The 27,578-nt window shown below is 38.3% G+C and overlaps 1 protein-coding gene across 3 annotated transcripts in view; it reads left to right on the top strand.

Moving 5' to 3' along the window:
• Positions 1–27,578, top strand: part of LOC122811336 (zinc metalloproteinase-disintegrin-like batroxstatin-1) — a 301,349-nt gene that overhangs the window by 133,724 nt on the left and 140,047 nt on the right. For all 3 annotated transcript variants that reach the window (XM_044083108.1, XM_044083107.1, XR_006366236.1), the window contains exons 9-11: positions 22–217; positions 20,909–21,014; positions 22,587–22,737. In XM_044083108.1, the coding sequence (XP_043939043.1) occupies positions 22–217; positions 20,909–21,014; positions 22,587–22,737 (453 nt within the window). The remainder of the gene's footprint in view (positions 1–21; positions 218–20,908; positions 21,015–22,586; positions 22,738–27,578) is intronic.

The following is a 27,578-nucleotide window of genomic DNA, read 5'->3' as shown; positions in this document are numbered from 1 at the left end:
TTTTATTTTTTTCTGTGGTAGGTTAAGCCATTTGGAGATGAGTGCAGAGCCAGTAAACATGACTGTGACCTTCCTGAGTTTTGCAGTGGTCAGTCAGCAGTGTGTCCACCAGATAGATTTAAAGTCAACGGCTACCCTTGTAGCAATGGTGAAGCATACTGTATCAATGGAACATGCCCCCAGAGAGATCAGCAATGCAAATATCTATGGGGACAAGGTAAGAACAGAATGATTATTAATTATATGTTACCATCAGTAACAGTAATGTAATTTTTTTCATACAAACAGGTATAGTGTTTTGACTATCCTGTAACTAAAGGATTCTATTTGCAAATTACCTAGAAAGCACCAGCAACCAGATAAAGTTTCAGGACAAGTTTAAGAGTATTTTTGTTTTTGATAAAGACTCAGCTAATAAGGAAATGTTTTATTTGACTGTAATCCAGAAGTTCTATTAGTAAAAAATCATGTTCAGACATTATTCTGTCTGCATTCCTTTCTGTATTATCTTAGACATATCACAACCATACTTGTAGGAGCAAAGGAGTATAGGATCAGTACTAGGCAAGTGACCATGAGGTCCATAAGATGCCTTTCTGTGTACATCTTTAAGTGTTCACAAAAGTTCTTGTCACCCTTTCAAGCACTTAACAGTACTCAGTTTTCAATTTGAGCAAAACTGTACATGGTAAACCTGATGCAAATTTATGTCTACCCATCTTGTTATCAAGACTAGCCTTAAAGGTAGCTAAAGTAGTACTTTGTTTGACATGTAGTTGTAATGTTTTCCATACCCTGGGAATACATTGAGTTTGGACCCTAGCCCTCCAGGCACAACCGCTTCAAAATACTTTATTTAACCAAGGTTAAGTTACATTTCTCTGGATTACGAATGACTGCGAACAATATATTATGAAGAAAAAGTACAGTCAATGCTCCATTGAAACCCACGTTAGCTTTACTTGAAAGACTTTGTGAGACTGAGATACATACTATTGTACTGATTTAAGTAAGAAAAAGTTGTTCACTTTATATAAATAGAAAAACATTTTTCTTATGAGCTTGCTTCTAATAATTCCACCATGACTATGAAACTGAATTAAGGGGAGGGCTTGTGTTAATGGATCAAACTGATTATGTAAGTAGAATGAACAGGGTCTATATTAGATCACCAAATGTTTAAAAAAGCGAATGGTGATTAATCAACCCTATGTAAGCGAAAGCTTACAATGTCGAAGTGTCAGAACAGAGATTTTTTCCAAGGGAAAAAAAATCACTGCTCCAACAAAAAAAATAAATAAATAAATAAAAAACAATTTCAAACATTACATTAATTGGGGGGCTGCACCCACCACACCCCGCCTACTTAAATATACCAACTCCGAGAACACACTACAGTGCCGGAAAATGGCAAAGTACCGAAGCAGCCAAGCAAATTATTTCCCAGGGAAAGAATTTGCTTAACAGCCACTTCGATATTTCAATTTTCAGCCTTTTATGTTCGACCAAGATGAATTTGAAAGAATGCGTCTTTGGTCTTGTAATATAGACCCGAATGAAAAATAGATGTCTAGGAATGAAGTTAACTTAACATATAATTTGATTTTTATATGATTAAATATTACAAATATTTATTGTTTTAATCTGTATAAACATTTAAAGGTAAAAATGTCCTATAATTCCATTCATTTTCAGTATGTCTAAAGAACACAAGTACAAGGTGAACCCTCCTTATGTCCATGTATGTAAAGTAGGTTATGGCCACCACAAGATTGTGTTCAGAATTTATTACTGTTATACCCAGTGTTTTTGGCATGGCCTTAATTTATGGAGGCCATTAAGGAAGACAGTAATTTTTCTAACACTGATATTAGCTTAACTAACAATGTATAAATGCATGTTAGATCACAATTCTACCACCAAATTAAGGGTGTGGTAGTGGGTTCAACTTCAATGGATTGTACTATAGACTTCTGGCATTGAGAAAGGACAATCATTTTTAAAGTCTAAGTATATATAGATTTTTTGTTACAGTTAGAAGATGAATAATTATTACCTGTATTCCTTTATTTCTTTGGAGTCAACCACAACTGTTTTAAAGTTTGTATATAGTGTAGCAAAAAAATTAGTTATTATTTGGATGATGCGGCATACAAAGATTAATTAAATAGTAGGTATTATTCTAAAATTTACACAAAGCCAAACTTTTGTGTATACCACCAACCACTGTTTTTGTCAGAAAAAAACCTTGTCAGCAATCAGATGATTATTTTATCCGGGTAAGTGCATGATGACAACATTTACTGAAAGAAATGCTTATACATATATATATATATATATATATGTGTGTGTGTGTGTGTGTGTGTGTGTGTGTGTGTGTGTGCGTGTATATGTATATATATATATATATATATATATAGGTTTACTATCATGTTCTCAATACAGACTCAGTTGAATGATTGCCAAATTACAAATCGAATGCTATCTAAGGATGAGCGTTAACATGGGTCAAGATGGGGGAGAGATTTGTACTTCCGCAGTATTGGCGTCTGACATTACCAACGTTCAAGGTTCGGGTTTTACCCAAAGTGGTTTGACTGAGTCCACCATGAGTACATGATAGTAAACCATATATATATATATATATATATATATATATATATATATATATATATATAGAGAGAGAGAGAGAGAGAGTGTGCGTGCAATCAAGACATTTCCTATGTGATTTAGTTGATACATTGACAGGTGATGCTATTAGAAGGATATCTGACTTTCCTTCCCTGATTTAAGACTGTTAAAATAATGAGTGCGTTGAATAATAAAAAGAAGAATAATAAAATAAAAATAGGGACTTTCCCAAGGCAATGGCCTTTCCCAGTCTAAATAGCAAACTTTCTAGGAAAGTATTAAACATTATGAAGAATAAATCAAATAATACTATTAATACTGACATTGACACTACAATACTTGGTCAGTCCCCTGAATCTGTATGCAAATGAGGTTACAACATGGAATGATGTGGTTTGATGTGTTTTGTATTGACATTTTTGATGGAGCTTTTTTACATACCTGACTGCTGGACCAAATGTTTTCATTTTGTTGTTGATTTAGGTGGCTAATACAGGTGTTTATAGAGCCCCTCATTTTAAGAAGAAATGCCTGATGCAGGTCACATTGGTGCAACTGTTAGGCTGCTGAGTATAAAGAGATTCATGCTAATCTGTCAGGATAATTTAAGGATTTAAAGTCTTTAATTTTTTTTGTCAGAACTCTTTGTGGCCTTTCCAACTGAGCAATATACCTGGATTTGTGGATACCAAAGGGGATGCAAAATTCGATGATGGGTCTGATAAGGGAAGAGAACAGTAGATGAATGACTTCTTTGAATGTGGAAGATATTCTCTTGGAAATGAAGTAGGCCATATAGAAGAATTTCCTGACTATGATGAAAACATGATGACTGAATGAGAAAATTGCTCACATAAGTACTTTTTTGACCATATCTGTCCGAAAAGGAAAAGCATTTATGGCATATAATGTAGGAGTAGCTCTTTTAATGAATGCTACTACACTTTTTTGTGTTTAGCTTGAGACCATTTTCAGTATACCAGATCTGTGTAAATTCTAACCCTTGCTGCAGCTGTTTAGCATCATTAGATAAACAGGTAACAGTGCTCCCCTTGCAGTTGTAAGAACACTGGGTCAGCCACCATTCAGGAATATTGGCTTGGATATTTGCAAAATGCATGCCAAACAGGAGCCCACCACTGATCTATGTGACATCCCACTAATTACAATTTTAAATTCAGAGAGGGTACCAGCAACATTCACATATTGGGATCTGTTGGACAGCCAACTTGCAGTACAGCAAACAATGCAGGGTTTGAAATAAGTTTGTCTAATCTTTCAATAATACCAGCATGGCAGATAGTGTCCAGGGCCTTGGCTAGGTTGAGATAAGCAGTCTGTGCAGAGTGGCCACTGTTCACAGCCTATGTAACTTTTTCACAAAAGCTTGCTAGATTCAGTAAACAGGACCTATCCTTAATAAAATCAGACTGATTGGGATATAGATCAATTAAGCTGCTCATGCCTATATAAAAGAATGTTTGCTATGATACATTCCATGGACTGGCTCATAAGGGAGTGAGGCTGATAGCTCCTCATAAAACCAGTAGACAGGCTGATATTGAATAGTTTAAGTCGAGGCGCTGATAGAACATACTTGACACTGATGAGAACGTAGCCTGCTATTTTGTCTAATCATGTGGAAGTATTATTTTTAGCCTTCAACAGGAATTCTAAGGCTGGTTCCAAGTTGATTTCAGAGAAAAATCAAGTTTCAGCGATACTAGGGACAATAATGTGGTAAGTGGGGTAAAGCTGCCGCCAAATTTGTCCACTGATGTATTGGCTATATTCTTGGGATTGGAATGTGTGATAGTACTACGGATATGTTCAGTGAATTCTTGGACATTATTTAATCTTCTGATATAACTGAAGAATGTTTTTTAGTTTCCTTTGGTATGTGTAGCAACTTTAACCTCGTGTACCACTTTACATTTTGTAATAGCACTCTTAAGTTCCTTGCTGGCATGTTTCAGTATGAACATGAGATGGGGGCGGGGAGTCCTGACAACTTTTCATTATTTTTTTTTGTCACATGGTTTATTTATATGGGAATTCAACCACAGAAGTTTATTTCTGAATTTACTATTTTAATCCTTCTAGAATTTGCACCTGCCATAGTCAACTGTCATGAGGCTTTTTCTTGCATGACTTTGAAATTTCTGGTTACAAACTCAGTGATAAGTAATGAGGAAGGCAGCAAATAATAATACTGCTGTGATATAAAAAATTATGTTGGCATGTTACAAGTTAAAATTAAATTAAGAAACAGTGTTCTGTTAAGCAAGACACATCAGGAAACAGAAAAATGCCAACTTTTCAGTAGTCTGAATATCACATTCATGAGAACCTTTGTACCACACATACCCACACACTTACTTTAATACAAACAGGCCATCTTAAGAATGTGGGGTATTTCATTTTATATTATTAAATGAAAGCTAAGTGACCTAGCCCTGTTTCCATCTTGTCCTTTATCCTGTAAGTCGCAGAAGATCATATTTTTCCACATTTAAGATGTGGAGGTCCATGACTCAGAATTTGTTGGAGGTGGGGCATGAGAACAGATGCCAGACATGTCATGCCAGATGTTTGATCCATCAGGGGTGATCAAACAATTTAAGCTTTCTCTTTTACTCACTCCATTTTGTTTTCTGTTTTAAGAAATCTTCTTGGCCTGATGTTTTTGTTCTATTTGAGAGATAGACACTTATATTAGCTAGGCTGCACATTTCACTTTTTTATTGGTTACATTTTTGACTGATATTTAAATTCACACTGAATTTCTGGGTCTTTGTCTTTTTCTGAAAATATTTCAAGCCTGCAACTAAAGCACTGCTGGTGATTCCTAGTTCTTCCCACCCTGCCTCCCCTTCACTGATCTGCTTTTTCAACCTGGTGATTTTAAGCTGCCCACCCCTACTGTATATTGAGGTTAATAAGCTCCTCCCTTTCTGTACTGCTGTTGACATCCTGAATTATTTAATTGCCTTTCCTTGTGCTTATATTGAAAAAGTGCATTTTGCCTCTCATTGTCTGTTCTATTGATTTACTTTTTCTGAATTCATTATCTAGATAGCTGTTGGATAAAGCAGTGAATCTTTACACTCTAGCAAGCACTTGTTTTTATGTTAAGAAATCAGGGGATTTTCCATCTAGCTCACTGGGAGGTAGCCTGGTCTTTTTAGGTTGGGGAGACACTTGACATTTCTTCAATTAGTTTTCTTGGCTGGAGGGTATATTAATCAGCTTCTCCTGTTTTAGTGCCTTTATAAATTCTCTACAATTGAGTGGCTCTTGGGCTCATTTATATAAAGCAAAGACTTTTATTGAATAATCACACTTTTATAAGCTGTTTAAAGTACACTGCTGTATCTGTATATTTAAATGTGCTTGTGGTAGCATTTCATGCCCTCTACGTTTGTTTGTGGTAACTTTTCACTCCAGACACTCCTTTACCATGCTATTACATTAGGAGGACTGGGATTATTCATTTAGGGACAATAGGTGTTTACCTGGTCTATCTGAGCTGGGAAGCACAAAAAAGGGCTGTAAGTATATTTTTGCACATCTCTTATATACTGTTACTGTACTTTAGCAATTTTAAAAAAAGAACTGTATTGTCTGCTGCTGCTTTAAGTAGTTAATTGTACCGTATTACATTGTATCTGTTAGTTGTACAGTTGTTGTAGGTAGTTTGTGTTGTCTTATTACACTTGGGCTGCAAATCAGCTGTTATACATTAAAAATGTGTTTTTCTGCACCTTTGTGGGAGAAGTGTGCTGATGGTATCCTGTCTGAGTTGGGGATTGCTGGTGGAAGGCTTATTGTATTCTTTTCTGATTGGTAGTTAGTTTAAAGCTTGTTTCTCTTTGCTTGTATTTAAGCCTTGTGTTTGGGTGGTGCTACTCTTCACCCAGCGGCAGTTAGAAGTGCTCTTGAATAGATATAAAAGCCTTGAGGTTCAGTTTTTCTGTAAACAGCTGTCAGTGAAACCCTTCCAAACTAGGGACTCAGTTGCACATTGAGCAGCATTGCCGTCCCTCTTGTAGTATCAGTACTACCAGCACAGTCATGTAAAATTAACCCATTCCCTTCCTTTATAAAACATAAAGTAAGAGGCTGCTATCATAGATGGTCAATTTCCCATCATCTCTCTGGCCGCTCTGATAGACATGGGCATCCTGAGGCAATGTAGTAACTCTGACCAAAAGTCTCACTTGAGTGGATCTTTGATTTTCTCATGCAGTTGCAGGTGTGAACGTACTAGCAGCTATCTGATGTTCATGTATGATGTTGCACACACATCATGGAATATCATTGACTTTACTTTTGTTACAATGTTAATACTTGTTTCAGATTCTCAATCAGTTTTATTGATTTATAACTTTTGTTGGAGTTGACTTTTGAAAGTTATTAGTTATTATTTTATAAGTTATTAACAGAACATGCTGGAGGGATAGGTTCATCTCCCAAAGACTGCCCATACTCTGGAATAAACTTCCCATTCATGTTAAGCAGAGCACTTCGCTGGCCCTCTTCAAGAGAAATCTTGACGAGTGGATTGGTAAGAGAAAGTTCATTCCAGAGATCATTCCAGTTGACTTACTGGATAGGGGCATTGTGAACCTACATCGGGTGGCACGGTACCTGGGGAATTTTTTTTAGCTAGGCTTGTAAAGGCTCCAGGTCCATGAGCCTAGTACACACCTATGAACCTATGTTTCATGTATACTGATAACCACTCTCCCCTGAAACAAACAAATATTTTATGTGAGAAATATAGTTATATTATGGGTGGCGCAGTGGTGCAGCGGTTAACATTATCGCCTCACAGCAAGAGGTTTTCCAGTTTGATTCTCGGCTGGGGTGCCTTCTGTGTGGAGTTTGCATGTTCTCCCTGTGTTCGCGTGGGTTTCCTCCAGGTACTCCGGTTTCCTCCGACATTCCAAAGACATGCATCTGGAGCATTTCTCCCTGGGCCTCTGCTGAAAACAGGTTCTGTGGAACCTAGTCAGACTTTCCTGGTCAACAAATGTTAAATAAATAAATAATAAATTGGAGGCAAGACTCTCACATAAGGAAAAAGTAAATGAAAACAGGTTGTCAACATACACACTTCCCACACTAAGTAAGGGCATGACACATAAACCCACATAAGGGGAGGTACTCACTAGTAATTTACCAAAAGATCCGAGGACTCCCAAATGGAAACCACTTGCACACATAACAATGCAAAAAACAACCACAACACATATGCCAGTGTCTCAACAAATAATCCTATTAGGTGTAACACCTCTAAACTGAATGTATTGGTTATAGGTGTCTCCATTGTGAGACACACGGATGTTCCCCTTACCAGGCTGGTTAAGGAATAGGTTACGGTTAGCTGCTTGTCAGGTGCCAGGATCCATCAAGTCACTGAAGCTCTCAAGTCACTCACCACAAGTACCGATATGACTTTCTCATACTCCATGTGGGGGTGAACTACTTGAGACATACCTCACTGGACTATATGAAGAGAGACATGACTGAGCTCTCAGATTATGTGTCACAGGCAGTTGTGTGCCTAGCCTTAAGCAGCATTCTGCCTTCTCCAAGGATGATGCTACAATACAAACAAAAAATTATTGACTTTAACAATTAGCTTAGCTTCTGGTGTTGGTCCAAGGGGATCCAATATCTGTCAGCCTGGGAAGACATGGCTGACAGGCCACACTGCTTTGCTAGAGATTGTCTGCACCTGTCTCTTCTAGCCTTTCAGATACTGGCAAAGGCATTAGCCACCACTATTGTGCCTTTTTTTAGGCAGTATCAAAATAACCAACCTCCCAACATAACAAAATCCTCTCTAGATAAACTCAAGGTACTGCTTAATGCTAGATGTCTAAACATAGGGTTACCACCTGTCCCTCTTTGTGAGGGACAGTCCCACTTTGAGTAGTTATGTATTGTGGAAAAAAAACTAAAAAATGGCAAATGTCCTGAGATTTTAAGACAAAATACATTTCTTACGTTTTTTTTAATAGTTGCATAAAATGGTTATTTTGTATCTGGAACGCATAAATACTATATGACATAGCATAAGCAACTCAAATGCTATATAAATAACCTTTTATTTTAGCAAAAAAGTGAAGTTCTGTCCTTTGCACTGGCCATGAGTATATTTTGTCCTGCAAAATCTCACATTTCCACAAAAAAATGACCCACTTCGAGCATTTGAAAAGGTGGCAACCCTATCTAAACAAGAAACTGCATTCTCTGGAAGCACACTCACTTTGGAATATGCTGATGTCTGTGCAGTTACCGAGACATGGTACAGTGGTGCAGAAAGCACCCCGGCCGTGCAGGGCTACAATACCTTCCATGTGTGCAGACCAGAACAAATGCGGAGATGTATCCATCTTCATTAAGATAGATAGACTTCAAGGCTGGTCAAAAAGTATGACTCTTGAGCTATTCCATGCCCAGTTAAGTGTAGTCAAAGCCCCCTACCACATCATAGCTAGCTATAGGTCACCCGCCATGAGATAGAAAAAGCATACCATGCGCCTGGACGCGTCTATATCATTTTATCGTATGATGTAAATAGCAAACGCTATTTCGTCGTACCGATAATATCAAAACAACAAAATATCGGACAAACGGAACAGCAAATTTTTTCCCAGGGATAAAATTTGCTGCTCTGTAAAAAAAAAAAAAAAACTTAAACACAAATTTAAGTGGGGGGCTTCACTCCCCACCCCCATGTGGTGTGGTGGGTGTGCCCCCCACACCCCCCTTACTTAAATATACCAACTCTGAGATTGCATTATAGTGGAGGAAATGGCAAAGTCCCGAAGACGGACCACCAAATTTTTTCCCTGGGAAAAAAATTGATGTTCCGTGACTTCGCTATTTTGCCATTTCGACAGTATTGGATTGACTAAAATAGCATTCGCTATTTAGTCCATTCGATACTGTCATATAGACCCACCTGGACTTACTGGAGTCATTTGCTATACAGCCCAACACCTAACTCATGGGTGATTTTAATTATCCTATCATCAACTGGAAAATATACATGACCACAAATATGCTGGCCTAGAGGTTCTTGGACTTTGTCAGTGCAAATGCTCTGAAACAGCTAGTCAGCACACCCACAAGAGTCTCAAATATCCTGGACACAGTACTCACTAACATGGGAGAGCACTGCGACCTCACTGTGTGATGTTCTCCCTAGTAAGATCGGACCATAAATCAGTCTCATTTTATGTAATTACAAAACCAAATACCCCCGTCAAGCTCAAAAATGCTTAAGAATTTTTCTAAGACAAATTATCTACTTCTAAGTGATGATATAAGATAAGAAGTTTCAAAGCCCCCTCAAATGCAGATACCACTGACTCCACCCTGGTGGACCCCTAGTATAAACAAGCTATACAACAAGAGAAAGAAACTAATGTCCAAGAACAAGAGGGAACTGGCTCAGCAGGGGAATAAATCCCCCTCTAGCTTAAACAAACAAATAAGAGATCTTGTCAAATCCTCCAAATCTAATTACAAAACAAAAGTAGTCTCCCTAGCTAAGGGTAATCACAAGGCATTCTTTAACTACATCTGAAGTCTAAAAGGAAGTACCCAGCTATGCACTGAACTAGTCATGGATAGCACCACCCATACTCAACCAGAGGTAATAGCCAACTTGCTAGCTGATAGATTTGGAGAAAACTTCACCCTGTCTGTCTCCTCCAGTCATCCCCCAGTATACCTGCCACCATTCCTCAGCCTACTATCTCAAGAGAGCACATTTTCTTGACCTCTCCAAGGCCAAAAACATGGCATCAGTGGGAACAGACAACATCCCAGGTTGCCTTTTAAACAACTTCAAACATGATCTAGCAGACCCACTTGGATCCCTGTTTAATCACAGCCTAAGAACTATGTTCTGGCTGAATGGAGGACAGCAACAGTAATCCCTCTGCACAAAGGGGGACCATCAACCAACCCTGGAAATTATAGGCAACATAAGCTTGACTAGCCTAATCTACAAGGCCATGGAAAGAATCATTATGGACCTTATTAACAAGGACATAGGTGATCTCCAAGCTCTGGACCCAACCCAGTTCAGATTCGATAATGATAGAGCATGCCTGTTAAACATGTTTGACTTCTTCGAGAAAGTCACCAAGACCCTGGATGTGGGAAAGACAGTGCAAACTGCCTCTCTTGACCTAGCCAAAGCATTTGACACCATCCATCATTCAGGTATTATAGAGAAACTCTCCCAGTTGGGCATTAACCCCTATATTACCAGATGGGTAGCCAACAGGTTTACCAACAGGACACATACTGTCAAAATGGGTGACTTTACCTCTAGCAAATGACCAGTCACCAGTGGCGTACCACAGGGTTCTGTGCTGGGCCCCTTACTGTTTGGAATTTATTACTCAGAAGTCCAGACAAATTTGGACTGCCTGTGGCTGACCAGGTTTGCCGATGATTGCAAATTTGGAACAATCATTGAGTCCCTCAACAATGTTAATATACTGCAGGCAGGGTTAAGACAGACTAACGATTGGTGCCAAAGCCATGGATTAAAGATAAATGAAAAAAATCCATTATTATTCCATTTAGGAAAGCTGACATCCCTGCTAATTACATTATAGACCTCAACCCCTAAGTGTAGAACCTGTGGTACATGATCCTGGTACTCAGGTTGATTGCAATCTGAACTTTGATTGCCACATATCCACAGTAGTAAGGAAATTCTTCTTTGTGGGACAAATACCTATCAATCTCTTAGAGCAAGAAATCTAGACAAAGCCATAAATAATGGTGGGACAAAGGTCCAAAAATAGGTACAATTTTTAAATATTGCTCTTACAAACTTAGGAAGTTGATAGAATAATGGCTTTTACATTAGCATGAATTTTCTGAAGAGTATGAAGTTTGACACTCAAATGTCTATCATTATTTTCTGACTTTAGGCTTTAATGACTTGCTAATAATTTGCTGGAAAACCACACTTTTATGAAAAATGGACCAAAAATATGAGGAAATAAAATCTGGACATTCTGCAAAAATCTGTACAGTTGAGAGGTATGGTGGCACATCTTATAAGTCAAGGCATCACATCTAGATCTAAGGATGTTATAATTGAGTACACTGTTCCCTTTTGCATGCATCTCACGAGACACTTGCAACAATTGAAGATACCACAGATGTTTTCATACCAAGAAATTACAGGGTATACACAGCAAGTCTCATGCAGAAAGATTAAAAGCCCTGTCACTGTATTATGTCTCCTACAGGTTGCTAAGAGGTGATCCATGCCTGGCTTACAAGGCAGTTTCTGACCTGGCCCAGATGGAAATGTTACTCAATTGTAATCAAACTGCAGGAGGGTCACTCATTCCAGGAATCTTTACCCAGCCTCTGACATGAACAGGTCATGCTGGAGAGATAGACACATCTCCCAGAGACTGCCACTTCTCTGGAACAAGCTTCCAATTCACGTGAAACCGTGTCCCTCCCTGACCCTCTGCAAAAGCAACCTAGATCAATGGATGGGTGACTGCAAATTCACTCCTGGAGTGGTGCCCATGTCCCTCCTGGACAGAGGAAGTCTGTATTAACTACCATAGACCCTTACCTCTGTGAACATCACTCACCTAACCAATGAAAACTAGGGCAACTCGGATAAATATAGCTAAGCTTGTAAGGGCTCTAGGGCCATTAGCCTAGTAACCATCTGTGAATCTATTTCAGCATACCCATGCAGTTGCCTTTCTACTTCATCACCTTTTTTTTTTCATCTGTCAGGGAACTTTTTAATACTTTCCATAGAGTAACACTTAGCCAGTTATACCACAACCAATGTCATTTGGAGCAACAGCATCCTCTTCTTAAAAAAATGTTTCCTGATGTCAGCCTTATCTCTCCCTTGTCTGGTTGCTACCCATGCCACTGTCTTTCCCTTTGCATGTTAATTTTGTGCCATTAGCCTGTAATCTGTTAATGCGTTATATCCAAATTATATCTCAATTTTCTTTTCTAATCAAGTGTGTATCTTCTCACTGCTTTGCGCCTTTCTTTACTCTATTCATCAACATTTTCCTTAATATACTGTAAACCTTGCATCCCATATTCTCAGGTCATTTACATGTTCACAATGTATTAGTAGAAAATTGATTTTGGTGGCTCATTTGAAACCAATCCAAAATGATACCCATTGCATTACCCTTTTCATAAGGGTAGCCCAGAGGTGTTTTTGCTGTTTGACCATTCACTCATCCTTCCATCCATCCTAGTAGTGTTTGACAAGAGTCAGGGAGTTACCTTGTTTAACATGGAAAGGGAATCAACACCAGAGGAAAGAGAGTTTCTTTGGGAGAGGTATCTCTCCCACAGACAGGTTCTATTTATATGGTGGTGTCAGCTAAGGGGTCTAGTATGTGTGTTTATTGTATGACTATCTTCTTAATGTGTAGAAGATCTCTCAGTACAGGTCAAGTAAGGCCTTGTAAGCAAGGCATAGGTCACATTGCATAGCCTGTTTAATTATTTGACTAGAGTTAAAACTTTAACGCATTCTCCCTAGGACATGGTGTTTAGGCCCTTAATTTTCATAGTGAGGAAGAATTGAGATCTTTCATTCTGGATCACGTGTTTGACCAGGTGCATGCTGAAGAAAGTGTTACATTTAATTATAGGCCTCTTTTTCCCAATACAGCCTTCCAAACTAGACATACTAATTTGAAGGAGATTCAACAGTACCTTGTATAAAGGGAATATAAGGTCTCCATCTTCAGTCAGCATGACTGGCAATGAACACATCATTCTTTTGGACTTTTCCAATAACCTTTCATACTATGAAATATGATTCGGCTTTGGGAGTGATTCAGACTCACAGATGTTTTTTCTCCTCTTTCTTTTGTACAGATATTAATACTACTGTATAAGAAATCTTTGTTTCCCCTCACCAGCAAGTATCAACGTAATGTTTTGATTTGAACACCAGTTACCAAGTATCTGACCAGTAGGTCATACTGAAGGCTAGTTTTCCTCTTCCTAATCACTCTAACAGCAGATAACATAACATTGTTCTGTAGCCTGATACAAACATGCTGAACAAGCATGTCCCCAGCAATAAACTCTGTGTAACTCTCTAGTCTTTATTATTTTACTTGCCAATTTCCTCCTTACTTACTGTACTCTTTCTGCTGCCTGCTATGCCATTCTCACTTAATCAGTCTGAGTTACACACTCATATGCTTGTTTTCTAAACATCAGAAATCTGTATGCACTACATCCACCAAAATCTCCTTGTTAGCATTGGCAGATATCCAGTCACTGAAATGGATCAGGATAGACTGATGAGTCCTGTGCTGTATGAATCCATATTGCTGCCCATCTTATAGACATCATTCCTTCAGGAACTCCATCATCCTGCCCATAAATTCTTCCTGTAATTGTCTCTGGGGTATGTCTGACCAACATGTAAATACCCAACTCTTTCTTGGACCACCCTTTAAGCAAAGGAACCACCACTGTCAGCATTGACGTGACCAAGATGAGACACAATAAGTTTATTGTGAGTTACCCACCTATATATAAGTTCTCATCTCTTAGCAGGGCAGACCATCAGCCCCCTGTGTTTGATATTCCTATTCAAATCCATTTTTATGCCATTATGCTAGTCTCTTTCATCTTTGTTCATCTTCTACATCTGTATTTATCTTTCTTTCTAAGGTTAGTCATCTTCACTGTGTTTTGGGGGAAAGCCTGAAATTCAAGCTTATTCACTCTTTAAGTCTGATCTCCAGCAGCTTCGTGCTTTTTCTTCCACTTCTTCAGGGACACAGTCTCAGCTCATTTCCTGCATTCCCACTTTCTTCAGGGATCCAATCTCAGCTGATTTCATGCTCCCTCCATCTTCATGCTTTTACTTCATCCATATCTGCAAGGACCAGGTCTTAGCTCATTTTCTGACTTGCCACAGATGGTGTTGACATTTGTACATCAGTCCATTTCCAGGTTTAACTTGGTCTGATGAATGACATTAATGGCTTATTTTCTGTCCTCTTCAAATGCACCATTTTCCTTCATCGATCTGACGTATTATCCTGCTGTATGGCTTTTGCTATGATTTCCTTATCTGATGTATGCATTTTTGCTCTGACTTCTTTTCTAGCTGTATGAATTCTTTTTCCCTTGTAATAATTCTCCTTACCTCAGTTTTTAGCCAGGCTAACTGTCTTACCTTATTACACATCCTTATTTAATTATTAATTGTCTGCCTCAGTAATTTCTTAAACTACCTCTCATACATGTTACCTCCTCCCAATCTAGAGAAGTAGCCCTTCTGATCATGATTCCCAGCAGGCTGATGCCTTCCCATCTGCATCCTCAGATTTCTGTCTGTGTTGTCCTTCTTTTATCTGCTGAATAGATAAAGAATTGTATAAACATTGACAAGTTCCTGTCATGACTAAATTGTATATACATTGGTATGTTCCTATCATATTGGCAGGTTATCATCACCTGAATTGTATATACAATGACAGGTTACTGTCATCTGTATTGCATATACATTGGCAGGTTACTATCACCTGAATTGCATATACATTGAAAAAGTCACTAGCACTTGAATTATATACACACAGGTTATTATCATCTAAATTGTATAGACAATGGCAGGTTATTATCATCAGAACTGCATATACATTGGCAGGTTACCTTAATCTGATCTACATATACATTGGCAGGTTACCTTCATCTGATCTACATATACATTGGCAGGTTACTCTCACCAGAACTGCATATACATTGGCAGGTTACCTTCATCTGATCTACATACACATTGGCAGGTTACCTTCATCTGATCTACATATACATTGGCAGGTTACTCTCACCAGAACTGCATATACATTGGCAGGTTACCATCACCTGAATTGTATGTACATTGTCAGGTCACTATCACCCGAATGGTATATACATTGTCAGGTTACTGTCACATGCATGGTATACACATTGGCAGGTTACTGTCATCTGAGCTGCATATACATTGTCAGGTTACTGTCACCAGGGCTGCATATACATTGGCAGGTTACTATCACCTGAATTATGTATATATTAGCAGGTCACTACCACCTGAATGGTATATACATTGGCAGGTTACTGTCACCTGAATGGTACATACTTGTAACCACCTCATCCTCACTACCCCAGTTATAGCAATGCTACCAACACACACAGTCACTTACTTTCCCATTTTCCCACACTGTTCCTCCCATCCTAACACTGTCTGGTGATGCTTGCGTCTCTGTCATGCCTGTTAAAACCCTCAAACACCATGAAAGTGGAATTAAAAAGGCAGACATCGCTATCTCTCTAACTTATTTAGAAACCACTTAAATTGTAAGGGGAAAAAGACAAGTCTTAACAAAGTTTGTCTTAAACTCTACCACAGTATCACAAAATTGAAGTTGGAGTTTATACATGCTTCATACAAAACTCTTTTTAATTTGAAATGCTCTATTATCCACCTTGAACATGTGACCATGACATGAAATGAGGTCATCAAGATACAGTACTACTTACACTGCAGACTGGTTTCTGGTTAGATTGTTAGCAAATAGCAAGAGAGCAGCATGAGGGCAAGTCCTAAGCAGCACATGCAGTCTCATCTTTGTACATTCGCTCATCAGGGTTGGCAGAACAAACCAAGAGCCTTCAGAAAGTCCAATAAATGTAAACTTGTACATCAGCATGTTGTAGTGTATATCTCCTACATCCCTTAATATTCTGATCATGGCTTATAATTAAGAATATTTAACCTGAAGAAGAGACAAACCTGCATTTTGCAGTCCTTTTTCTATAGATCATCCCTGAAGCTGTGTGCTTTGAGATACGTCACACAGTCATGCCCACCTTCTATAGCCTCTGAGTGCAAACCATTTACACATGCATTAATGAACACAGAAGGTGGTAGTGAGGTGTTGGGGTAGAATAAAAATGTACACATGTAACATAAATCTACTGTCTCCATACTTGCTGCTAGTCACAGGACCCTTCCATTATGTCTTGGATCCTCTCTTTTCTCTTCCTTATCTCCTTGGCATTTCCAGACCAGGACTGTACTTTTCATTGTATATAATTATGTGGAAAGAACAATCGCCTGCGATGTACAGTGATAAAGCCCTTTCTGTACCCCCAGGCGACCTGTGTTCAAGCAGTGGCAAGGGCACTGGAGGTGCCAAAACTGGGAGGATGGCACGCCAGTCCTGGTGGGAGGAAGAAGGCAGCCCAGGCCTGCTGTATTAGCAGTGTTAAGAGCCTGATGAGCTCCATTCTACAGTGGCATACTGCTTGGTCTGGGGATTACCCACAGGTGGAAGTTCATGTGCATACTGCTAGGTCTGGTGATTACACACAGGTGGAAGCTCACATGCATACTGCTTGGTCTGGAGATTGCCCACAGGTGGAAGCTCACATGCATACTGCTTTATCTGGAGATTGCCCACAGGTGGAAGTTTACATGCATACTGCATGGTCTGGGGATTGCCCACAAGTGGAAGCTTGCGTGCATGCTGCTTAGTCTGGAGATTGACCATAGGTGGAAGCTCACATGCATACTGATTGGTCTGGAGATTATTTACAGGTAGAAGCTCAAATGCATACCGCTTGGTCTGGAGACTGGCCACAGGTGGAAGCTTACATGCATACTGCTTGGTCTGAAGATTGCCCATAGGTGGAAGCTCACATGCATACTACTTGGTCTGGAAATTGAGCATTGGTGGAAGCTTATGTGCGTACTGCTTGGTCTGGAGATTGCCCATAGATGGAAGTTCACATTCATACTGCTTTATTTGGAGATTGACCACAGGTGGAAGCTCACATGCATACTGCTTGGTATGATGATTGCTCACAGGTTGAAGTTCACATGCATATTGGTTTATCTGGAGATTGCCTACAGGTGGAAGCTCACATGACATGCATACTACTTGGCCTGGAGATTGCCCATAGGTGGAAGCTCACATGCATACTGCTTGGTCTGGAGACTAGCCATAGGTGGAAGCTCACATGCATACTGCTTGGTCTGTAAATTACCCATAAGTGGAAGTTCACTTGCATACTGCTTGGTCTGAATATTTCTCACAGGTGGAAGCTCACATGCATATTGCTTGGTCTGGAGATTGCCCACAGGTAGAAGCTCACATGTATACTGCTAGATTTGGAGAATGCCCACAGGTGGAAGCTCGCATGTATACTGCTTGGTCTGGAGATTGCCCACAGGTGGAAGCTCACATGCATACTGCTTGGTCTGGAGATTGCCCACATGTGGAAGCTCACATGCATACTGATTGGTCTGGAGATTTGCCATAGGTGGAAGTTCACAGGCATACTGCTTTATCTGGGGATTGCCCACAGGTGGAAGCTCACATGCATGCTGCTTGGTTTGCAGATTGGTCATAGGTGGAAGCTCACTTGCATACTGCTTGGTCTGGAGATTGTCCACAGGTAGAAGCTCACATGCATACTGATTGGTCTAGAGATTTGCCATAGGTGGAACCTCACATGCATACTGCTTTATCTGGAGATTGCCAACAGGTGGAAGCTCACATGCATATACTACTTTATCTGGAGATTCCCCACAGGTGGAAGCTCACACGCATACTGCTTGGCCTAGAGATTGGCCACAGGTGGAATCTCACATGCATACTGCTTGGCCTGGAGATTGCCCCCAGGTGGAAGTTAACATGCATAGTGCTTGGCCTGGAGATTGGCCACTGGTGGAAGCTCTCATCCCTACTGCTTGGTCTGGTGATTGCCCATAGGTGGAAGCTCACATTAACCTTTCAGAGGCAGCAACTGCAGAGTTCACATAGCTGCCACAGGGTGGTGGGGATTTACAGCAGATTCCTTGCTGCTGTACAATGATGCACCATCTTCTCAATGTCCTCAACAGCCCTAGACATGGGTCATGGGTCAGAGAGGCTGTGATAGGTCTGGTAGACCTGGTTAATGAGGAAATGAGCTGGTGAACACTGATGGTCAGATGTGGGGAGGAGGAGGAGAAAATTATGTGAAAGATAATTCTACTGTAGCCTTCCTTACTGGCAGCCTCATAATTCTCCCACCCTTAACAAAATATTTTCTGTTTCTCATTGTTATCTTCTTTGAATTAATATACTGAAATTTTGCTGAAATAATGATTCATTTAGTGGAAAGAAAATTCTTGGCCACTTGGCAAGGATCCCCCCCTCACACCCACCTCACTATGATAGTTAAATATCTTTCTACTTATAGGTTTCATGAAAAATGACTCTTTACAAGACAACTGCACAGCTTCATTTGAGAAATATGTCAAAAATTAGGAACTCCACCATTTCTGAACTGTACAATATTTTACCCCAGGGGGTAATCACTATTATAAATATTGGCTCGAGTGTGAGCCTCAATTGAATGTCAGATAGACAGGGTCCATTGGGGTAAAGAATTCTTGATTCCAAGATAGACTACTTTAATGTGATTGAAAAACACAAAATATTTAAAACCAAAATGTTGAAGATTCAAAATATTGAAAATGGAAATGTGTCCTTTCTCCATTGTTGAAAAGTCCTGGAATTGGTTTACATGATTAGTATGGTGTAGGGACATCACAAGGGCACTTGCCCCTGCACTAAGTAGGTGTTCGGTATTTTGAGTTTTCAACATTTTTGGTTTCAATATTTTCAGTTTTTCAACCTAATGAATCTATTCCCTCATGTCATGCAAGTATATGTTTGATGCAGTGTCTGTTTAAATAGTTTTATACATAGGATGTATTTCAGTGTCTCCTCTGTCTGTTGGAGGTGTTAATCTGGTGGCTTGGGAGCTTTGTTTTGTATATTTTAGGACTGTTCTATTTTGGAATGGTTTGGGAAAATATTGCAAATAATTTGTGATGCAACTTGGCCTACTAAGATTATAGCTACAAAAGTTACTTACTTTATGGGAGCATATCAGATTTCTTTGTAGGGTCCCCCACTCCTGTTTATTGCACTTAATATTTTGTGTTGCTAAAATGTATTGCCAAGCATTGAAAAAACACTATTCTACATACATTTCTGCATTGGCATTATTAACAAAAAATGTCCTCGCTGGAGCTCTGCTCACCAAACATTGATCTGAGGAGGAAGGCTACAGGAAAATGATTTCTGTTTGCAAACATTATGTCTGAAAAATTACATGAATTCAAGCAGTAGAGTTTAATTGGACTTTGAACCTCATGCTGTGTTCTACTACGTTTTTCTTTCTTTTCATTTTCTTTTGGTTATGCCTTGTAATTGCGATTGTTATATTTCTTTTGGATTATATATATGCTTAGATTCACTTTTGTAGGCTTAAGCAATAAATAATTTAATTGTTAAAAAAAGAAAGAAAAAAAAAACTGCCTTTGGTTGTTAAGTCCCACAGTTCTTCATCCTTGTCCCAAATCAATGAATATTTTAGAGAAATGATCTGCTTCCTTTGCCCAGAGTATAGGGTTTGATTCCTTCCACCTACGTTTGCTTGCTGTATGACTTTCAGCAAGTCACTTAACCAGACAATGTTTCTGTGTTGCACCTGAGAGGGGGCACTTGTGTTCGGTGAGCTTACCCAGTCAACAAATTGGTTAAAAAAAAAAAAAACTCTGAACATTCCTTAACTACACATTGGCTCAAAGCTGTGCCAAATCTTTTCAAGATTCTGTGTACAGAAAATGCAGCTTTTAACAGAATAATCTGATTAGGGTAATTGAATTATTATGTATATTTGTTTAGGTGTATAGATTAGTACTAGGCTAACTGCCCTTATGGGCCATTTTAAGCTAAGCCAATTAACCTATGTGAAAATCAAACCCTACACTTTGTGTCTGCAACATAAACACCTTAACCATTATGCCAACCTCCCATCCAGTTTCAACATTGTCATGAAATCACACACTATTCTTTTTCTTAACCAGTAATATTTTTCTTAGAAATGTAGTAGCATTTCTCACACTGCATTTTCTTCTGAATGTTGTTTGAAGCCAAATACCCATTTTGTCAAACTGCAAAATATTACAACTCAGTACATTTTGTTTAATGTTATTATATTATTTATTTATAAAAGGTCTTCAAAATCAAAAGATGAAATATCTTCAGGAGAAATAGTTGCTGAACCTAACTGCATATCAGTTTTATTATGAAGTTTGTATTCCACATCAGTTTACTTTAGAACATAAAACAATGTTTTAGTACTAAATATGCCTGCATTTTGCTTTTACCAGATGCCATATTGGGAACAGATTATTGTTTTCGACAAAATACTCGAGGAGAGTACTATGCTTACTGTAAGAAGTCTCCATCTGGTAGCTTCATTGGCTGTAAACAGACGTAAATACAACTTGCTTTTATTTTTCATTGACTTACTGTAATTTATTATACTTAGCTTTATTCTACTGTATACTGTCCCCTGGTCAAACCAGGAAGCAGATAGCTAATGCCTGTTGTATGCAACAACGTTAACATAATTAAGTTTAACAAAGCAAATAAAACATAATGTTGTGATCTTGAATAACTTATATGAATGTCCCATATTTTACATAATTTCTGTAGTGTATGTAGTGTCATACTTTTCCAAGTTCAGGCACATAAAAGTGCTTTGATGCACAGACAGCTGAAATACGAGTAGTAGTACATTCATCCGGGTCTATGGTTAATCTTTGAATGTAAAAAGCATCGAACAGCTGACCATCAAAATCAGTCCATCAAACGTTCACTTCAGCAAAATGTTCACTTCAGCAAAATTGTGAGACAGGGAAAGTAACTAGTTGCCCAACACTTCCCCATCTCACACACAGCAGTATTTCAAACCCACCTCCTCCTAACTATATATACCAACTCCAAGATCGCACTACAGTGGGGGAAAAGGTTTTTTTTAATACTGTGATGTGTGAGACAGAGAAGTGTTGGGCAACTAGTTACTTTCCCCATCTCACAGTTTCGCTGAAGTGAACATATGATGGATTGCTTTCGATGGTTAGATGTTCAAAGTTTTTTTTTAATTCAATGATTAACCATATACCTCATTCATCCTCAATGTAAATGAAAACAGTGCCTTACTACCCACTGATATGCTGATACATAAAAAGGTGTGGATGGGTTGCTAAGAAACAATGTAAAATGTAAGCAGAATGGAAAAGCATTTGCTCACATACAATGTAATGAAGATGAAAAAGGTGAGCAAAACAGCTACAGTATGTGTAATGAGGATAAATTGTACTGCATGCCAAATAAGACAGGATTTCATTATCGTGGCAATTTGCCACTGTGTTTTATTGCCTGGTGTTATGCAGTGTCAAGCTTCATTTGCCAGGCTTTGGTATTTTTGCTGTAGAGATATAGTATATTAATTGATGTGGAATCGTGTGCTGTGCTAGTTATGATGCAGACATCTGGCTTAACCTAGGCCAGTACTGTGTAAAGAACTAGGGCATTGCATGTGCAGACAATTGTAAGGTCACTTAACTCTTATTTGCAAAACTAAATATATGCATAGTCATTATGAGCTTTAAATTGTCAAGGTTGTTTTATAAAAAAAATCAAAATGTGGATATGTTTAGGTTTTGAACTGGAATATAATGAGCAAGAACAAAAATTGAACTGGCAGCACTTGTAACATTCTATAATGGCTGCTGTATTGGTGATAACATTTCCTGTTAAACACTGTAAAAGATTTGCTTCAGCCACCCATACCTGCTACTCATCTGAAGTGGTATTTTCATGTGCTAATAATGGCTAATATTTTAGAAAAGCGGACAGCTTTTACAGGCTGGTAAACCATTAGTGATTTTTACACTGAAAAATATCTATTTTCTTATAGTATAAGGGAAACAGTCTGTAGTAATTCTTCAGCTAAAACAAGATATACGAACAACTATAATAATTTTATGTATCAATAAACAGGGACATATATTGTGGAAAGCTGTTTTGTTCAGGTGGAAACCAGTTTCCAATTTCTGGGAGTGTGGCAGCATTTGGGAATTGTAAAACGTCTTTTGGTCAGGAAAAAGACCTTTCGTTAGTGAATGATGGAACAAAGTGTGGAGAAGAAAAGGTAAGGAAATGATACTAAATTTACTGTTTACTTTATTTTCTCATTTCTGTTCCTGTTGTACAAAAAGAAAGTTGTGCATATATCTACTGTTCTATAGTAGTGCCCCTGGTCACAAAGCAAATGCTGGCCTGTCAAATCAAAACTTTTCTATGATATATTTAAAAGCCAGTAAAGAGTTCAGGGTACCAAAGCCAAAGGATCCATGCCAGACCTCTAGTTTAATGGTCTAAAATATAAAACAGCCAATGATCTTCCTTCAAGCATCCTTAATCCATCCATCCATCCATCCATCCATCCATCCATCCATCCATCCATCCATCCATCCATCCATCCATCCATCCATCCATCCATCCATTATGTAGAGTGACTGTTCACATCACTGGATGGCTAGCCTTGTTTCCAGAAATGCTGATTCTTCATTAACTAGATCTCTGATGAAACTAAATTCAGATGTATTTTCAGAACTCAAATATTAATAGCCTAATTCTAATAAAATGAGAATCTAAGGAATATTTATAGTTGAACTGAAGTTATAATTCTCACTGTATTTTTACAAAAATACACAGAATGAATGTACATGAACAGTTATAAGAACTGAAAAATTGGTACAAGACAAAACCTTTTCTGTGGCCTGATTCTATACTGGCCATGGTTGTAGATTAGGGCATGATAGCCCATAATTAATGTTTGCAAATTGTTAACTGTGAAAAAAAACATGTTGCTGTAAAACAATGTAGTGCCCACATCACTCATCCTTTTGTAGTATTTTAACATTTGTAAATGTATTTCATCATCATCCTCATCAACCCTTTTTTACCCCATTTTCTACATGGAGTCAGGGTATCACATCAACTGTTGTCACGTCTCATTTTAATGCCACACTTCTGTCTTCTTCAACAATCATGCCTGAGTGTTAGAACTCTCCTCTCATGCAATTCATTTATCTCCTTGCTGGCCATCTTCAATTCATTTATCTCCTTGCTGGCCATCTTCAATTCATTTATCTCCTTGCTGGCCATCTTCATTTTTATTTGCCTTCTTCCTGTCTCTCCAGCTTAGAAATGAAGCACTGTGAGCACCGTGAAGTTTAGTTAGCTTAAACCATGAGATAGTGGACAGGGTCCAACTATTCAGGTCAAAACAACTAGAAAATATGAAGGAATGGCCTTATGGAGCTATTTGAGCTACGCAAAAACATCAAGCAGTAGTAAGGACTATTTGTAAATTAAACTCCAAACAGTAGTAAAAAATCTTGTTGCAATTAACATTTCTTCACTTTTGCAAATAAAAGTAGCTTCACATTCTTCGTACCAAAACAGTAAAATCTTCTTGTTGCGATTAAAAATAGCTTCACTTCTTAGTAGCAAAGCAACAAATATTTATTTGGTGAAACTTACACAAATTGGTAGGCGCTGTGCTTATGTAAAGAAAATAGAAATAAATCTTGTGTTTATACATGTTTCAAAAACAAAGAAAAAAATCAGCATTGTATTTTCTGTTTAATCTATAGAAATGTAAGCATATAAATGTGATTGGTTAAAACTTGAAACCTCTTAGAATATATATTAGGTATAGGTGGTTTTAATTTTCCACTGGTTATCTTGCTTCCACCTTCTGTGTGACTAAATGGAGTGTTTGCAGCCTGGAAATTCAGTAGTAAAACTTGAATGAGAGAACTGTGAAAAACCAGTGTGCTATAAGACTTATAAATGCACCTTTGAGGATATAGTAATTGAAGCTGTTTTTATTTGCAAAAGCGAAGAAACTTTGATCTCATGATTTTTTACTACTGTTTGGCGTTTCATTTACAAATGTTTCTTACTAATCCTGCTTGGTATTTTAGCTCAGCTTGAATAGCTCGCAAGGCTATTCTTTCATGTTTCTTCTTCCTGTTTCTCCAAAATTTTCTTTCTCAAATTACCTTCTGCTTTCCTGCATGTACTTGAGCGACAGTAATCTGTTCTCTGACTTTCTCTGCAGTTGGAGCGACTTTGCATTCTGCTCTAAAGTCATAATTTTTTTCTATTCAGCAGTGTGCATCTATGCATCCTACCACCCCTTCCAGGCACTTCATCTTCATCACCTTCTTCTTTCTCAACTACTCCGTGTTCACCGGCCAGGTTTCTTTACCATACTGAAGTACTGGTTGCTTCACTGTTTTGTACGCCTTATTTTTCAGCTTCTTTAGCCATCTTCTGTCACAGACTACCCATGCCACTCCATGTCAGTTGGCTGTAACCACCCCCTGATTCTAGCTTCAATATTCTCATTCAGATTTCCCTTCTCAATCACCCTTTCAGCTACCTGAAGCTGTTAACTCATTGTGTTCTTTTCAATTGTATCTTCATTTTCAGCTTGTTCTTACTCCTTCCCCCATTTGCTGCCATGACAACTGTTTTATCTCTACTCTGTTTCTTCCAATGTGTCTTCAGATTTGCTTTCCATTCCCCAATCATTCACTGAAGTTCCTGTTCACAGTCTCCTTGTAGTGCCACATCACCCTCTGCTTGCAATGGCTTTATTGATCTGCCCCTTCCAACCTATTTGCTAATGTAGTCCATAATGAATATGAACAGCAGTGGGCTCAGGGCTGATCCCTGGTACACCACCACTCCAAACAAGAACCCTTCTCTGAGTCTTAACACTGTCCTTGCTTGTGTAATTGCATCCTTGTACATAGTCTGCACTAATTCTACCAATGTTTCTTGAACATCAAACTTTTGCAAGACTGTCCAAATGAGCTTTCTTAGGACCTTTTTATATGCTTTTTCCAAGTTCTGGAATGCATAAATGGCTCTTTCCTCATATCCAGCTTCTTTTTCACTACCTATTTCTCTGCAAATATTAGATCAGTTATACTGCTTAGTGATCTGTACACAAACTGCTCATCTCTGAACTTACTTTCTACTACTCTGCATGATCTTTTATTAGTCATCTTCTTCAGTACTCTGACGCTGTGTAATAGGAGTTTGGCCATAATTGTAAGTGTCCCCTTTGTTCACGTACACTGGGACTAGTATGCTTACTCTCCAGACATCTTAGATAAGCCTTTCTCTCCTTACCGCTATGAGGCCCTGAGAAGCCATTTCTCCCCTAACTCACTAGGCATCTTGATCAGGTTGGTCGCGACTTCATATGAGCCTGCTGATTCTCCTGACTTTGTTTTCCTCAGTGTTCCTGTTACTTCTTACATGGATATTTCAAACTGGCAAATGACTTAAAGCTGCTTAAAGAGGCCAAGAAGCAACTTAATTGCATTGACTGAACCACAGTAATTTGGCTTCAGTCTCAGCTGTAGCAATCTTAAATTCAAGGTACCTAAAATACTTTGTTTACCATGTGTCAGGTTTTCAAATGACAAAGTGTTTTTCTTTCCTTTGAAACAACCCCAAGAGTACCATATGTAAAGAACTATAATTACTATACATGTATACTGCTTTTACTTGTTTCTGCAGTCTCTGTATACTGTGAGATTTTGCATTTTTTTCCTTTCTGTGTTTATCATAGTGTGGTTACATGATACAGGCAGTCTTTAACTGGGGCGTATGTGAGAATAGTTAAGGGATACTTGCATCTAAGAAAGACATTTGCAGAACTAAGAAAACAAAGTAATTAATCACAGATTCAATTTACAATAATTAAGCTACAAGATGAATAACTATTATTTGAGTATACATTACAAAGATAGTCTGATTAAATTTAACTTGTCAGTCACATATGTCCAGCTTCACATCATGGGGCCTCAAACTAAAATTCTGTGCTTGAGTGAAAGCAAGTATAGTAGTAGCTTAGCAACAGATTCATTTAAAAGTACCTTAAATAATGTTTAAAAGATAGCCATTAATAAAAATCAAAGGGAGTCACTGAAAAATGGTAAGCCAACTTACTAGCAGAGATGGGCAAAGAAAACAGGAAATCTCTGCACTCCAATAAGAAATGAATGGAAATACAGGGCTGTTGATGTCTTTGATGTCATCATATGGTGACACAGAGTATATTATTGAATAAACAAGCCTTGGTAAGAAAACAAAAACACATCAGCATGGTAGCCTTTTAAGGTCATTTAAAGTATAGCAAATGAGAAAGCATGGAGTACCTTGAATGATGAAGGAACTTTATCGCAACACAGAACATCAAGGTATTCTGAAAACTTGCTTTTTCAGTTTTGGGCTTATTTTTCCTTTAAATGCTACTCTCTTTTCTATAGCACATAGCTCTGTTTATGATTTGGAACTTTATCACAACACAGAGCATCAAGGTATGCTGAAAACTTGCTTTTTTCAGTTTGGGGCTTATTTGTCCTTTAAATGCTATTCTCTTTTCTATAGCACATAGCTCTGTTTATGATTTGGAACTTTATCACAACACAGAACATCAAGGTATACTGAAAACTTGCTTTTTTCAGTTTGGGGCTTATTTGTCCTTTAAATGCTATTCTCTTTTCTATAGCACATAGCTCTGTTTATGATTATGATTCATTTTTGCATCACTAGTCTCTAGCACTAAAGGTGAGCTTTTTGCATACGTAATATTTTAATTCTTAAGTAATTTCCTTTCCTTCTCATTCCTAACACTGGGTCCACTAAAAGATCCATCTCAGCAGTACAGAAAAGAAGCCTCTCTCTGTGACATTACCTTCATGTCTGCATTTAATTTCCATACTCAACCACTTCCTGGTAAAGACATATTCCATCTGGAAATATTACCATGAGAATGGTTTAAATTCTGGATTGTTTGCTTAAATACTTTGTATCTTAATTGACAACATTGGACAGGTAATGTAATACATTTTTCTTTGTCCTTATGATCCAGGTAGTGGCCAAATGGTTCACTGGATCAGT

This window comes from Protopterus annectens, chromosome 9.part0 (assembly GCF_019279795.1).
Source record: "Protopterus annectens isolate FY-2018-M chromosome 9.part0, PAN1.0, whole genome shotgun sequence".
Taxonomy (NCBI): domain Eukaryota; kingdom Metazoa; phylum Chordata; order Ceratodontiformes; family Protopteridae; genus Protopterus; species Protopterus annectens.
Note: the sequence above shows the minus strand (reverse complement) of the source record. Positions and strands in the feature narration are given on the sequence as shown.